Here is a 16,264-nt window from a genome sequence, read left to right on the forward strand (position 1 = left end):
TGGGAACAAAAGTAAACGAAATATGATTGTTTCTGTTTTTGATTTAAGTTTGGTTAGGTTAAACAATGCTACGCTAAGAGTTAAAAAATCTAAATACCACTTTAATTACACAATAAAAATATCAACGTATTAAAACGCGTGACGACTTGTTTCGCCTCACTTCGAAGGCAACTTCAGGTCTGGTTTCCAGTCTCTTCGCCTGTATCCATTTTCGATTCCGTTCCCTCCCCCCTGTCGATTGTAAACCCGTCCGATTTGCTTCTGTGCCAAACTTCACCGAGGTAACTAGCTGGGCCACTATCTCTATTCAAGCTAGTTTTTTGTTTCTGTTTTTTAATTATTTGTAGGGATTCTCTTAAAATAAGCTTAAAATAATTATCTACTATCGCCATAGATTTGGCGTTTTCAAACAGAACAGAAAGGTAATTTTTCTTGCTTATATATTCGGCTAGCGCTGATGAATAGAACTTGTAATATTTATGTTCATTGAAACGAAAACGGAGGTTACCTAACGTTTGGATTGTCCAATGTATGATTTGCCACATGAACACGGAATTTCATATACTCCATGTTTGTCCAAGTGGCTTATTTTGTTCTTAAGGGAGCCAAGAGTTATCTGGATTATGTTGACAGGTTTGAAAATGGGTCTATAGTTATTGTCACTAAAACGATTGCCAATACGTTGAATAAGGGGCCAATATATGGTAGCACTACATAATTACTTGTCTTGGGGTCGGGTTGCATTTTAGTGTTAAGGAAAATTTTATTCCTATTGAGGATTCTATCGAAACCTTTATTCCGGCTAGAACCAGGGAACCCCCTGTTTTCCGCTACAGCTTTAATAAAGTTGACCTCGTGGTTTGGAGTCGTCGAATTGGAGCAAACATTAACTGCTCTTGTCATATAAGTGTAGAACACTGTGAGTTTCTGATTAGTGGGATGACAGGAAGTCCAGCGAGGAGGGAGTGAAACAGAAGTATTAACTACATTGTTAGATTTATCTATAAGTGCTTCTGGCAATGGAAGGCAATTATTAGATTCTATTTCTAGTGTAAACTGTATATCCTGATCTATTGAGTTAAGGAATTTGAGAAAAATAGGTAAATTGGCTTTCGTGTGTGACCGTCACCATTTGGCTATGATGTCATCAACGTATCGTTTCCAGAAGGTAATAGGAAAAGGAGAGGTGTAAATAAAGCTAGCTAGCTAATTGGGCCAAGTCATCTTGCGACTTATTGCCACTTATCTAACGCCTTTTACAGAGGGGTGGTGGCTAGCCCCTATGCCACAGCTAGCCGACATCGCCCTATACTAACTATTACCGTTAACCTCTGCAAGTTTTGATGGAAAGGAGAAACCGGGTTAGACCACGGAGGAAAACTTCTTTAACAAGCGGGGAGAGAACTTGCAAACTCTACGCAGAAGGATTTCTTCCCAGATTTTTCACCCGGTGCCACAGTCCGGGATCGAACCCGGGATCCTCTTGCTGCGAGGCGAAAGCGCTAACCGCTACGCCACCCCACCTAGGAGAGGTGTAAATAGCGAGAGATTCTAGTTTATTCATACAAATGTCACAGCGGGGACAGGGGGCTCCCCATGCCCAAGCCTGATTTTTGGACATAAATTTTATCGTTAAATCTAAAGAAAGGTTTTTTGGTACATAACGTTATTAAATCAATTAAATCTTCAAGTTCCATACCCTTACAAAAACATTCTATAGACATTTATTTAGAGTAGCTATATAAAATATCTATAGCGTATTTTTTAGAATTTTTATCGAACACATCAATAGAATGTCTTTAGCAAATGGGTCATTTTTATAAAGAATTATTTTAGATTATTTTTAGAAATTCCTTTAGATTCTATAGATTGGATTCTAGGTTTTGTTTAAAAAGTTTCTAGGTTTTGTTTAAAAAGTTTCTAGGTTTTGTTTAAAAAGTTTCTAGGTTTTGTTTAAAAAGTTTCTAGGTTTTGTTTAAAAAGTTTCTAGGTTTTGTTTAAAAAGTTTCTAGGTTTTGTTTAAAAAGTTTCTAGGTTGTGTTTAAAAAGTTTCTAGGTTGTGTTTAAAAAGTTTCTAGGTTGTGTTTAAAAAGTTTCTAGGTTGTGTTTAAAAAGTTTCTAGGTTGTGTTTAAAAGGTTTGTAGGTTTATTTTAAGAAGTTTCTGGGTTTATTTTAAAACGTTTCTAGGTTGTGTTTAAAAAGTTTCCTGAATTTGAAATAAATTTTCATTTATCTTTAAATTAATATAAAAAACCATCACATGTTTAAAAATGCTAGGTACCCGTTTATTTTGAAATAAAACTACATTTTATCTTCAAGTAACCATATATTTAGTATTTATCTCCTTTACTTTGTTTGACAATGAATCCATAATTTCTCTTTTCGTCGCAGTGGGATATCTTTTCATTGTATATCCTAAAAAATATTTAGGGTGATCCTGATCAGGCTCAATGTAAATAAAAAACTTTAGACGGAAATAGTCACCACAAAGAGAGTGAGATCAGGCTAATTGTAAATAAAAACTACAGACTGAAATAATCACAACAGAGGAAGAGAATCAGGAGATTAACACATATATACCATATGGCCATTGCTCTCGAGATTCCGTTCAAAGTTTTAAAGTTATATACAAATTTTTGTATTTTCATTAATTTTAGATTAGAACCAACAGCCTTTAAACTTACCAATAATTGCTTCTAATTTGATTTTATCCAGACCTGGCTTTGGTGCTTTCCCTTTATGGGCGTTACTTTGCCGCCCAGTTAGTGACTTCCCTATCAAGTCCTCTGTTGTAAATAAGTGCATAAGGAGGGATCTGGCTAGAACTGTTGGCCCAGTAGAAGTTCTTAACATCATGGATAATATACCTTTACTAACGTTTACAAGGTTTCCAATTGAAACCATAACCTGAAACAATATTTTTTTTTGTTGACATCTATCATAATATCAATCAGACGCTAAAGATTTCTTACATTTTGAGCATCATCTGAATTTTTTGGTCGAGATGTAGGAGATGAACTTGTGGAGATGGTATCATCCAAAGCAGATACATTGCCAGCCGTAACTGATGATTGAAAAGTATTCTCGTTACTTGAGATAATTTCCCTGGCAGATTCGACTAATGTTCTTAATTCGGAGAGCAGTGTTTTCCCCTCTACATAAAATAAATGATATATTTATAAGTTAATAAGCCAAAAATTAAAAGAACTCTTTAAATGATCGATAGTAATTATTCAAACCTTTCATTCTTTCAACTTTTTCCAAATTACTTGAATTTTCCCTTTTCAACAATTTGTATTTTTTTTTCAAAGTTTGATATTTATTACATTTGCAAGGCATTGGGCTTAATGGTTTAGTTAAAGAGTCAGAATTTAACTCTGAGGAGCTAGTGTTCAATACTTGTTGCATCAATAATGTTTGTTGATCTTCTTTAACTCTCTTCCTCTATAATCAAGAATAATTGTTAGTTTTATGCTTAAAATTCAGGCCAAATTTGTTACCTCATTCTTGCTAATGCCAGCTGTTTCAGTCGAAATACTAATTGATGGTCGGTCATCACTAAGCCTCCTCAAATTGCTGTTAGCAATTTCAGTCCTTTTAGCTTCCATATCGGAAAACTTACCTAATTAAAAAGAATTAAAGACCTGATGAGGGTTCATTTTTAGACTTCTAGGATTAAAGGGCGATACTCGATAAGGATATTTGTTTACAAAATTTCCGGGTTTTGATAACAGTAAAGAAACTGATTTATTTATCATTAAAAATCCAATGGCCTACCATGGGCTAGCAAAAGTCCCGTAGCTAAAGGTTTTCCATCACTCCAATTAATATCCAACTCCTGCCCAATAAATTTATCAGGGTTTTCCAAGACATTTCTTTTCATTATGCGATTATGTTTTAACATATCTTCTACATTTAAAACATCCCACATATCATCGTCTTTCCATTTTACAACAAAGTAAACAGTTTTAGCCTTGGCCATTGTGTGTTAATCTAAAAGACAAAATCATAAGTGCAAACGTAGGCAATTTGAATTTCTAATAAATAATTAGTGAACATTTGTACGTAACTTACCTAAATAAATTTTGCAATAAGAAATTCTTGTAGTTAAGCACTTAAATTCAACTTCGAAATAGCATAAATTCTAAAGTTCAATATGCGTCGGACACGTAGTTTCGGGATTCCCGTACAAGAGAAAAAGCGGGAAAAGTTAATAATACGGCACAGCCAGATATATAGAGATCCAGCGTTCATGAGCCGAGGAGCCAGACGTCACGTGATCCGTTAAGAAGGAAATACGAAATTTTTTGGGGGGTAAAACGGCGCGCGCATACTAGCTGACTGGAACAGGATATATAGCATATAGAATATAGATGTTTACAGGCATGGAGGATTCCTACCATTAACACAAGGAGACCAAGCGACTTAGAGTGTAAAATCGTCTGCTATTTTACACTCCAAATTGCCTGGTCTCCTTGTGCAAATGGTATGAATCCTCCTTGCGTATAAACCTTAATTGTAAAGTATTCCGCGGTCCTTATATTTCCTGCCAGCAAAATATTATTAATTTTAACAAATAGAGTTAATTTTTCAAAATTAATTGGTATTAACCGGTATTAACGAAACTTTTGATAGTTTATGATAAAGTAAGATAAGGGTCATAAATGTTTAATAAACATTTTCTGCTGTTGGAATTAGTAAGCCTTGAATAAACATTTTCTGCTGTTGCCTGTTGGAATTAGTAAGCCTTGGAGTGTAAATTATTGAAGATATCATCGGGAACTTTCTCGGAAAGGATCAGCTGTTTAAGGACTATACAAGATTTTAATGTCCAGTTGAGGTTTTTGGCACTAGACGAAATGGGAAAAGTTGCGAAGTCAAGTCTTTGGAAACAGCCGTATTTTACTGGAGTTTTCCGAATTCCAAGAAAGACTGAATATAGAATTCGAAATGCTAAAAACAAGAGAAGCAAGAATTTAGTTTTTGAACCTGATCCCAATGTTCAGAATCATGAACCTCTCGATGTATTAAACAAGCCCTCAACATCTACCATCGGAGTAAATAACCATCTCAAACATATGACCTTGCGCGCGAGCTCAACAATATCTTCAGACAGTTTGGTGGATTCTACCCAAGGTATAAAACAAGAAGGAAATATTGTTTACCCTAGGTTATTATTTAATTAAAACTATAATTTTAAAATTTATAGATATTATTAGATCGACAAACTCCAGTATTTATGATTGTGAATCTGGGTCTGAAAAAACGTCGGATCATTCCATTCCATTCGATGGTCAACCACAGTTTAATGACATTGGGCCCGAAACAAATTATTGCGATGTTCGAAATTCAGATCCCACCGAATCTAATGATGTAAGTCTGTCATGGTATAAAAATAGGTGACTGAAATAGGAGTTAGTTATTTACTGAATTTGTTTTTTAATAAATATACACCTGACATGTGAACGCTAAGTTCAGTTAAAAAATGTAATTTTCCTATTTATAGGGTGATAGAATTTCCGAATCAGGCTCCGAAGGGGTTGATGAGAAACAAGATCATGAAGACACTCTAGTAAAAGCAGAACCACATATCTTTCAGCTGTATTATGTGACTTAATCTATATGCTATTATTAATTTGTTTACAAATATTAGTAAATTTCCTCTAGGCTCAAGTTTTTTATCTTATATAATTATTTGTAACGATAGATTAAGTCAAATTATATAAGCTATATCCCGAGATAAAAAGCTGTAGTGCAGAGGGTGAATTTTGAGAATTATCTCAAATTTAGCCGTACTTTGAGGTCTTTTGGTTAGGATTAAAAAGCAAGCATTCAATTAAGGATGCTTATACGCACGCAAGCTTTTTATGGCCATTACACAAAAATCTATTATTATGCTTGAAATATACTTTTCTTATGTTATTCTTTTAGGATGAAGAGCTCTATGCTGGTTCATCTATCACATTAAGACAAAGTCTGTTGCTGACTATGGCGCATATTATACGTTTCCAAGAAAGCAAAGAAGCAACGGCTTCGTTACTAAAGCTTTTGAGTTTTCATATGCCTAGCGATACTGAATTACCACAAACTTTATATCGCTTCTATAAAAATTTTGATCATTCAAAGTCGTTATTCACATTTCACATGTACTGTGCTAAATGTTGTGCGTACATTGGAAAAACGTCAAAATGTTGCCAGTTTTGCCAGTGTTTGGTATCTTATGAAAGAGCTTTGGAAAATGGAAATTATTTCCTCGTATTTGATATTGAAAATCAAATTCAAACAATTTTACAAAAACATGAGGCTACCAAAGAGAAATTTAAGCCAAGAACCAATTTGCATCCATTGCAAGAGGGATATTGTTACAAAAAATTGGGCTTGGGAAAGAATGACCTTTCAATCACATGGAATACCGACGGGGTACCTGTATTTCACTCATCTAACTTCAATATTTGGCCATTACTGTACGTTCTCAATGAATTGGAATATTCCGGCCAAAAAGATGTTCAGCTGGCTGCTTTGTGGTTTGGAAATGGTAAACCAGACATGAACACTTTTTTAAAACCATTTGTAGACCAAATAAATAAGCTGTCATCCGAGGGTTTCAAGTATAAACGTGCAGGTGCAAATAAGGAGAAACTAATAAAAGTATTCCCAGGGCCTTTGACGTGTGATTCAGTGGCTCGTTGTACCTTGCAAAATTTAAATCAGTTTAATGGAGCCTACGGGTGTAATTGGTGTTTAAACCAAGGCGAAATGGTTTTGAGAGGTGACGGTCATACAAGAATATACGAAGCAGGAGAATTTGAGAAAAGGGACGAGGCACAGATGAAAAGAAATGCAAAAACAGCGATACAAATTAAAAAACCAGTTAACGGAGTCAAAGGATTTTCTATATTAATGCTCCTTAATTATTTTAACGTAGTTAATGGATTCGTAGTAGATTATATGCATTCTGTCTGTCAAGGTGTGGTGAAAGCAACGTCATGTATGTGGTTTGACTCGTCTAGCTATCAACGTGAATATTACCTTGGAAGGAAAATTGATGAGATAGATAGCATATTTCTCTCGCTAAAGCCCATCGACGAGATTACAAGAACACCGAGAACAATAAAAGATCGAAAACAGTGGCACGCTAATGAATGGCGTTCGTGGCTCCTTTTTTACTCACCTGTAATTTTAAAGAATTACCTCCCTGACATATATTTTAAACATTGGATAAATTTAGTGCTCAGTGTGAAAATTTTGCTATCAGCCAAAGTTTCACCTGAAATGATTCTAGAAGCTGCCAACTATCTGAGAATATTTGTTCAACAATATTCTGGATTGTACGGAAACGATACTATGACCTTCAATGTCCATTTGCTTCTTCACTTGCACGAAACTGCAACTAATTGGGGACCTTTATGGGCTGTATCATGTTTTCAGTTTGAAAACATGAATGGCAAGCTTATGAAACTCTTTAATGGAACACAGAAAGTGCCCCATCAAATAGCTGAAAAATTTGCCATTTTAAGTCATATCTCGGTAATATCTGACAAAGCTTTTTCAACTTCTGCATCAGACATTCAAGATTACTTCTTTGATTTGCTTAGAGGGTACCCATTGCTGAAACGAATTTGTATAGTGAATGATTTAAGTTTCGCTCACGGTTTACCAAGAGAGTGTGTGATAACTAGCGCTGTTAAATTAGCTTTTCAACCATATTTGGGAAACGGAAACATTTCAAATTTGAAAACTGCACGGGAATTTACAAAAATAACGACTTTTGGTCGCACAATTTGTTCTCACGAAGTAGCCAAAAGATGCAACTGCGGAATAAAGTTAAAGAATGGGTCCTTTGGTATAGTTCAAGGTTTATACAGGTTAAAGGATGGCATCTGCAACTGTCTTTCAATTAATTGTTCCTGTAGTTTCAATTTTTTTGCAATTGTGAAAGAGTTAAGAATATATCACCAGTCGCAAATGAATAATCAAATTTCTTCTAAATGCAAATTTACCAACAAAATATTGGCTTACCCAGTATCGGATATAAAAGAAAAAGTTTTGGTCCTTGGCACAAACACTCCAAAATTTGCTGGTTATATTTATGTAATCGAAATGCCCAACTTTTATGAATGTGATTAATTGATGTAAAATTTCTTTAATATAGCTATTTCAGTTTTTTAAATTATCTTTATAACTCAAATACTATTGGTGAAAATAAATATTTAAAATTTATTCGTTAAAGCTCTTGAGAAAAATAAATTTTGATTCTTAAGATTGTGAAAAATAAAGAATATTTTTCAGCATTTTAAAGAATATTTTTCAGCATTTTAAAGAATATTTTTCAGCATTTTAAACAGATTTAATAGAATTGTTTTGAAAAACATTGTTTAGAGTGCTTCTTAGAATTTTAAAAAATAAATTCTAAAGGTTTTTCTATAGCACAATCTATATGCTTTAGAGCACCATAGGAACTCTTTAGAGCTCTATAGGACTTCTTAGAGTTCTTTTAGAATGTTTTTGTAAGGGTAGGGTTGCCATGTGCTCGCAATAAGCGTTGTCTGAGTTCAGCTATGGCTCCGTCAACAGGTCCTTTTGTAAACATGCTTACGACGTCTAAGGACACTAATAAGTCGTTAGAATCTAATGGGAACTTCTAAATTTCGTCCGTCAGGTTTTTCGAGTTTTTTAAGGTGTGCGGATGTTCTCGGCATAAAAAATACAGTTTTTTAGCCTGGTGTACTTCGCGATCCGGTGGGTCGACGAACCTATACTGGGTCTAAATTTAAGGAGGGTTTTATGTATTTTAGGTAGAGCGTATATTCTGGGGGCTATATAGTGACTTTGGACTAAGGATTTCTTGAGTTTATCATCTAGTGTTTGGTAATTGTTAATTACTGATTTTACAGCATGTATTGGGCCCACCGTAGTATCATTTCAGGGAGGAACCCTTACACTGATCAAGGTGTATCAAACAAGTGCCATTCGGTAAGTTAATCGCCTTTGGATAAGACTTCTTCGCCATTTCCAAGGCTCACATCATCTGTTTGCAAAATTCCTTATGAGGCGTTTTGATTCAAGATCGGGAGCCCAACCTAACGGAACTACGCTCCAAAGGAGAGGGCGCTAGTGGAATTCGTGTCAGTACTACGTCACAAGCACCAGTTTCACTGTCGCCCACTGTTGAATAAGGTGAGATTTAGTTTTAAAATTTTTATGACAGTAATTTGGTTAGGCCTAAAAAATGCAATAATCAAGTCTTTCTGATGGCCCATGTAAAACGAGATGCATCAAAGTGGGGAACTAATCTATTTGGGAGAAAGACTTTATATTACAGAAACCTTACGTAACGAAATCCTTCAACAAATAAATGTGGTTCGTCCGCGGCGAAGGTCAAGCAACACGTTCACTGGTCCCAAATAAGACTAAAGACAATCATTAGGCTTAAAATATTGAAAACTTCGAAAGAATCCTGGAACAAATTTGAAACTAAAAATATAGAAATAATGAATAGGAGGAATATGAGGGTTTGTTACTAAGGGGTTTTTGATTTTTTAAAGGTATAAGTGTCCAATATAATTCTGGGAAATAGTTAAATTGAATTTAACTAATTTTTGAAATATAGTAAATTATCTCGTCATATGACGGATCTTTGGCTCTTCATCTTCAGCTTCTTTCTAACTCATTCTTGCTTTTTAGCTAGGTGTGGTTATATAATCACACCTAGTTCTTGCGCTGATGGATTGTATGTGTTTGTGAGTTAACCCCGGGTTCACGAAAAACAAGCGTGGATATAAAGCGATTAAGGCAAGATCCGCTACCACGTTAGAGCTCGTATTGTGAAAGAATTGCGAAAGGAAATACATTAGCGCTATGGCATGAGTTAAAGCAGAAGAAAATAGGGGAAGTGGGTAGCCGTAGCCTTGAGCCATACAAGTCGTCCTGTGATTCTCACTTACAATGGTCGATTCCCCCACAACCCTTAAAATTTGAATCTGGCCAATCGGCGCGAAGCATAAAATAGTACCAGATTTCATTGCGAACGCCACCATGTAGCGAACTGTGGAACTAACTGTTGTAGTCTGCCTCTAGTCAGTTGGAAGGCGTAGGACCGTACTGTCCACAGAATCACATCACTCGTGTGTTAATGCGCGTAAAAATTCTATCTCTCTTCACCCCCACGGGGAGGGAAATGGCGCGAAAAATCCGTAAACGGGACGCCTCGCGAAGTTGCCCAAGCTACCCACTTCCCCTATTTTCTTCTGGTTAAAGGCAATTTTCCGAGACTTCGGATGGACGTAAAACAAGTTTGTCTGACCTATAGTTAAGAAAAGATCCTCTTTAGGCTCTTCAGTATCGTAACAGATTAAAATATTTTCTCTTTACTCCGGTCTTTGGGGTTAGCGTAGGAGGATGGGGAATATGGGCAAGGTAGCTAGAATGAGAGATTCATTTTCATACGGAAAGGGCACTATGTGTAAAGGCTGGGTTGCTGCTATCACAAGTAGAATAATCTTACACCAAGTTGCCATGTAAGATTTTTTGCCGTAGCCTCTGGTTTAAGCTTTTTAAAGTTCCCAACGGAGCTCGGGTGAATGGAGAGATAAAATTTCTAAAATATCGGCCACGACCGAGAACGAGCTTTTGAAGCAGCGTTCCACAGCGGTGGAGAGTGAAGTAAAACAGGCGGGGTTAATTTTTTTATCCGAGCAAGTTCAAGCATGGAGGGTTCATCCAAGTGCACGGTGTTTGCGTTATTATATTTTTCTGGCGCGGAAATACTCTTGAGTTTGTTTTGAGAGCCTTTTATCCATTTCTAAATTAATACATTTACACCCGATTCGTTATTCGTAACTTGCTCCGCCATAACGTGAACTCCGATCGTCTTAAAAGATATCCGTCTCTCTTTTGGCTGAGTAACTCACCAGACGTTCGTTAGAGATAACCTGACTCACAATGCCCTCATTCCTAGGCTGGAAAGCTATGTCCTTTTAGATCATCTCCTTTTGACATTACTTATTCTTTATGCGCTACGTCCTTTAAAATTAAACTTGTTATCAATTATAAAAATGTCCGTAAATTAATTTTATTCCGTTAGAAAATGAATTAAATGTAATTCTACAGGGCCGGTAGGCCCTTGTAGATATGACTTGATACTCTTTTGTAACGTTAAAGCTAAATTCACATGCTTTCTTCTGCTTTTACCAATTTTCCTATGGAGATTAACATGGGGTTTTTCGTGATATTTCACCACCTCTAACTGAAAAACTAGAGCGAAGTTACTTCTCGGAATACTCTTAATTTTAATCAAACTAATCATGGAATTTATAAATAAATAAACAAACCTACCTCCTCCTATGCTTGCAGGACGTTCAAAAACAAAATATTAATTTAATCATACGCTAAGACTAGGCCGAATTAATAAAATGAACCACGGATGAAAAAAATATGACTCTGGTCTACCCTGCTATTATCAGAAGTCCATTAAATTAGTCAAGGAAGTTAACAATTACAACAGCTGGTATAGCGTACGTCTCTGCTGGGGTAAGAACTCCTTCTAACTCCATGGATAAGGTGTTAAATTTTTCCCCCTTTCTTAACACTGTTAGAAATCTCGAGCTCCTATCTAAGAAGTCTTTCTTGACGTAAGCGGGGCGTAACTTCTTCAGCCCATGAACGTTGGATCTCTAAAGGGTAGATTGTTTGCTTTATAAAACAAGATATGCCCCAAGGCATTTTAACGCTTTTTGCAGTGTGATATTGTCTTTAAAAAAACCAGAAATAAGGGATATTCACACCGGCAACGTCAGTTCCATTCCCGCTACCAATAAGCAAAGGCGTGGAAAAGTATAGCAAAAATATCGATAGCTAAACAACAATCGTAGTGGCGCAGACGTTGAGTCTCCGCATCCCACACCGGCGATCTCAGTTCAATACCCGCTACCTCCGAGAGACCGCATTTGATCGAATTTAGTACAGATGTTGCTAGTGCGGTGGAGAATCAAATTCCGGCGAGCACTGCCGCGTAATTTAAGTTTACGAAAATGAACGCGAAAGCGAAACAGCCAGCCTGCCTGCCTGCTTCCAGGGGTCTCCGTATAAAGCTTTTTTGCTATAGGCAAAAAGCTTAAAAATGAAAAAGGGAACGGCCACGGTCGTTAAATAGTTTTTTCTTCCAATAGGTTTATGAAGAGTCATAAAAACTGAATGAGCTTGACTTTTCCAAAATTCACCCCCCCATTACTTCTCTTGATTCTATGCTAAAGAGGGCTCGGTTTTACAGTGGAAGGGGGCGTTTTCCGGTCCCTTTAGAGATACATTGTTCATTTTCAGCCAATAGTTTTTTCTCTCTCAATAGGGCAAATTTTGACGTACGAGTCGCACCTAAACCGGAGATCTGAGAAAAATTAGATAAGTGGCAATAAGTCGCAAGATGACTTGGCCCAATTAGCTAGCTAGCTTTTAAATTATCGCTAGGTGGCGAATGTGTCGCCCTTCTTCAGTATTACTACACAAGAGAGGAGAGTCCCTAACCCCGCTTTTGGTTACTTCCTAGGCTAATTTTAATGGACTTCTGCTATTATTGAAAGCCTTCGACAAAGGGAGGATTGGAAGGGCCGGAACGTTTGAGGAATGAAAAAACTTGACCACGCAACCAAGCGAACCTTTTAGCGGTCTCGAAATTTTACCATAATAGCCCTTATTGCCTCAAACTGGATGGCAAGAACGCGGACACCGTTGCATCTTAATAGTTTTCCTCCATGAATGTATCAGGGAGCCTTATATAAAAATAGAAGGAAGGAACCATTCCACCCATTTATCAAGAAGTTTGGCCCGTTACTTAAACCAAGCGATATCTCGCTAGTTCTCCAAAACCCGCTTAATCGCAACGCGGGTGTGGGGGAGTGAACTATGGTGCGCCCCGAATAAGAGAATGTATTCTTTCCTTCTACTTTAAGGTATATGGCTCCCTTAATATACAAATATACTGGAAAATCTTACTCTCTATAGAAAGCAGAACGTTTAAAAATTAAAAGAAAAATTATTTATATTTAAATTATTAGGCATACGATTAATAAATAGGCATTCGGTAAAAGCAAGGAATACTTACTGACTATTCATAATCAGGGTTTTCAGGCAAATCATGTACAGAAAGAAAATGTTTTTCAACTTGAAATCGTAAATTGAGCAAAGCAGACAGACTTACAATCTATAAAAGAACAGAAATAAAGAAAAACGTGTCATAAAAGTTCAGATAATCATTAAACCAATTAAAAGAGTAATCTTACTATCTATACGTAGCCCAAAAGGTTTTCAGTGAAAAAAACACCAGAAAAAGAAAGTTTTTAAAATTTGAATTTTCAAACACCAATTATTGAAATAAGAAGGGTAAATTAAACGATTTAATTATTATTAAAATTAATATTGTTAAATTAAAGCAATATTGAGAGAAACTTACGGCCTGTAACACGGATTGTAAATGATGTAAACAAAATCAGTGTTATTATAGTTCTTATATTCTACAGTATAATCGCAATGTCGCCAAATTACCTTCTATTAATTCATGGCGCATTTTGTTGGTAAAATTAATTGCGCAATTTCAAATTGGAATTAAATAATAATTAGATTAGACGATTAGATGAGGAACTTACCATCTATTTGTAGCGCCAAAGATTAAAGTCGAATAATCACAAAACAAGTTGTAAGTTCTCAATTCTTGCATAATCGAAAAAGCAAACTTACTCTCTGTTCAGAACGCAATGTTATGTTTGAAAATTAAACAGAAAAACGTGTTTTCAAGCTTAAACTAATAAGTTATAGAAACAATCAAAGAATACTTACTTGTTGTTTCATGTCGTGATGCTTTTTATTCAAAACAAAAAGAAAACATGTTCAAAGTCATTTTTTTTAAAGTATTAACAAACTAAACCTAATTTGAAAATTGCACGAAAAGGTAGACGAAATGGGAGCATCTGATCTGTCAATTTAATGCTTCATCCCTTCAATAAAATGCTCTCTGACGCTACCAAAGCGAGGTAGAGTATGACATAGAGGGCAATATTCCCTATGGAAGCTCCTACTCTTCGGTAAAACCGAGTTGAAACTACACCTATAGGCACTGCCGATTTATAGGTTTATTAAATTATCTCACCCATTGGAGGGTATTTAAAAAGATACGTAACAACCCAACATTTAAATTGCAAACAATCATCAGACATTTAATGGAAAAAATTCCCTGTTCATGAAATTCGTTACAAAATATATCCTACGACCTCTAAGAAATTGAGAAAAGGAAGTGTGGCCCTTTATTAACACCACCAGAAAGAAAAGGTAATTTAAGACGTCGTCCATAAATAGCAAGACGGCCAACAAAAAAGTGCAGATTGGATTACATGACGCAGTGTTTTAATATTAAAGTCAGACTAGTGACCAGGGTACCTTTCGACCGGAGACGAAAACTAACACCAGACCTTAGTGAAAAGATAATACTTACACTCTGATAGTACTAATGTGGAATGAAGGAACGTTTTGCGTATAATAGTAGCAGGCAGTCTCTTTTCAAATACTGTTTTTTATAACAGTCTACTATAGAAATGAGGCTGAAAAGCGTGGTGTTCTAATTAATATGACACACGTACTACAAGCAAAATTTTCCAGATGTAGGACATCCGGTAAGCTCGCTCATTCGATAGCGTAACCATTTTCAGTAGAGACAAAGCTTCGTTCCATTTATTTCATATATTAAATCCCATTGAATTATACCTAGGGCTAGGTATGGAATATTCCTACTGAAAACGTGGTATGAACTGAGCTCGCTGATTCTTTACTTTCGCAAACTGGGGAAACTCATTTAACCAACACAATTACTTGTCTAAATATAAATCCCGCGTCAATGAGTGAGAAAAAATAGTAAATTATCCAAATTAGAAATATTCTTTGGTACACTAGGTCTTAAGTACAAGTAAATTACCAGTTCTTCAACATCACAAACAACTGAATCTTGACCCCGGCGTAAGAAAAACAACTTTTAAAATAATGAAATCAGACTTTCTCTGATAAGGAAACATGCAAAGTTCTATTTACAACCCAAAATTTGTGCCCACAATGGGCGCATCCTTTATCTTTAAATCATTATTATGAGGTAATCTTTTTGGGCTAAACTTGGAATGTCTTTGACAGTACAATGCACGATTTCAATGATTCTAGCCGCGGTCAAAGTCATGAAACCTAAAATTTAACAAATGTTAAAAAATTTCGGAGAAGTAGTAAGGGATAATTAATAGGTCAAAAGTTCCACTATAAAGATTGTAGTATTTAAAGGGTCAAAGGTTACCAGATAAACTAGTAGTTTTCTAAGACGAATTAGTACGATCTTTGAGTTCGATCAATGTCAAACGTCTTCCGATGTTAAGCCTATTCTCTGACGTCACAACTGACAAATTTGCAAATTACAAGTCACCGTCTACAACACAAATTCATAAGAATTTAAGAAAGCCCATTAAACATGTTAACTAATATGACTCCAAAATTAATAATAAAAAGAAAACTATGAATAATTAAAACACAGGCCAATAATCTGTCCAAACAATTCTAAATCAGGATGACAATTAGGATTTAAATTTAATCAGAGTCCATTGTTAGGACTGATTAATAACTGCTATCAGGCTAAATGAAAAAAAAACTACAATAAAGCCTCGCCCGTACAAAGCGAGCGAGGTTACTGTCCTTTTAACATCAGAGTTGTTTGTGAGTTCGGGAAAACGGGACGTTCAATGACTTTTCAACCTTCAATACGGTCCCATTTTCAAACTAATATTTCTGGCCATAATTCACTTCATACAACAAATGAACATCATTTTCTTATAAAAATGCTATAAGGTTCTCCGCGAAAAACCGTGCAATAACGACACTATCTTCTTTCATTCATTCATGTATTTTAGGGGTCAAGATGGTTAAAGGTTTCAATCAAGCGCTTTTCAATACACACACAAAAAAAAAAAACAGAACTCACAAGATTATCCAAATTTCTTGTCATATCATGATGGAGTTCAACCAAACTCGGTCATATCATGAGTTAATAATATGTTAGCTCCCTATAAGTTACTCAGGCTCCATAGGCGTAATGTATCCAGCGATTTCTTCTCATTTCGCCCGCGCGGGAAAAAATCCGAATGTTGCGCTCTCTCTTGTCGAAAAACAAAATCCCGCTCGTACTCCTCGACCTCGAGTCGTCGGCCGCTTTTTCACCAAGGGAATGTTTATGTTTAAACAATTTAA

The 16,264-nt window shown here is 35.8% G+C and overlaps 2 protein-coding genes across 6 annotated transcripts; one reads left to right on the forward strand and one right to left on the reverse strand.

The window, feature by feature from the left end:
• Positions 1 to 2,260: 2,260 nt before the first annotated feature.
• LOC149588702 (uncharacterized) lies at positions 2,261 to 4,221 on the reverse strand. Of its 3 annotated transcripts, XM_089862337.1 has the most exons (8): positions 4,076 to 4,221; positions 3,779 to 3,994; positions 3,502 to 3,623; positions 3,241 to 3,445; positions 2,974 to 3,155; positions 2,869 to 2,908; positions 2,686 to 2,787; positions 2,261 to 2,416 (listed from the first exon to the last, which is right to left on the reverse strand). In XM_089862337.1, the coding sequence occupies exons 2-8, from the start codon at positions 3,981 to 3,983 to the stop codon at positions 2,316 to 2,318; spliced, it is 957 nt and encodes a 318-aa protein (XP_089718463.1). In that variant the 5' UTR covers positions 3,984 to 3,994; positions 4,076 to 4,221; the 3' UTR covers positions 2,261 to 2,315. The 3 variants fall into 3 exon arrangements, 2 of the variants coding, with proteins under 2 accessions (XP_089718463.1, XP_089718462.1); XR_016379892.1 differs by having other exon boundaries at positions 2,486 to 2,908; positions 4,076 to 4,218; XM_089862336.1 differs by having other exon boundaries at positions 2,686 to 2,908; positions 4,076 to 4,218.
• Positions 4,222 to 4,268: 47 nt separating this feature from the next.
• Positions 4,269 to 8,292, forward strand: LOC149588703 (uncharacterized). 3 transcript variants are annotated; one of them, XM_089862333.1, is made up of 5 exons: positions 4,269 to 4,647; positions 4,744 to 5,137; positions 5,211 to 5,374; positions 5,508 to 5,573; positions 5,933 to 8,292. In XM_089862333.1, exons 2-5 carry the CDS (start codon positions 4,861 to 4,863, stop codon positions 8,126 to 8,128), a joined length of 2,703 nt encoding a protein of 900 aa, XP_089718459.1. In that variant the 5' UTR covers positions 4,269 to 4,647; positions 4,744 to 4,860; the 3' UTR covers positions 8,129 to 8,292. The 3 variants fall into 3 exon arrangements, with proteins under 3 accessions (XP_089718459.1, XP_089718460.1, XP_089718461.1); XM_089862334.1 differs by having other exon boundaries at positions 4,269 to 4,614; XM_089862335.1 differs by having other exon boundaries at positions 4,269 to 5,137; positions 5,933 to 7,528; positions 7,597 to 7,783.
• The last annotated feature ends 7,972 nt before the right edge of the window (positions 8,293 to 16,264 follow it).

This window comes from Phalangium opilio, unplaced genomic scaffold, assembly GCF_054372755.1.
Source record: "Phalangium opilio isolate 3A_F unplaced genomic scaffold, DU_Popi_V2 ptg000537l_1, whole genome shotgun sequence".
Taxonomy (NCBI): domain Eukaryota; kingdom Metazoa; phylum Arthropoda; class Arachnida; order Opiliones; family Phalangiidae; genus Phalangium; species Phalangium opilio.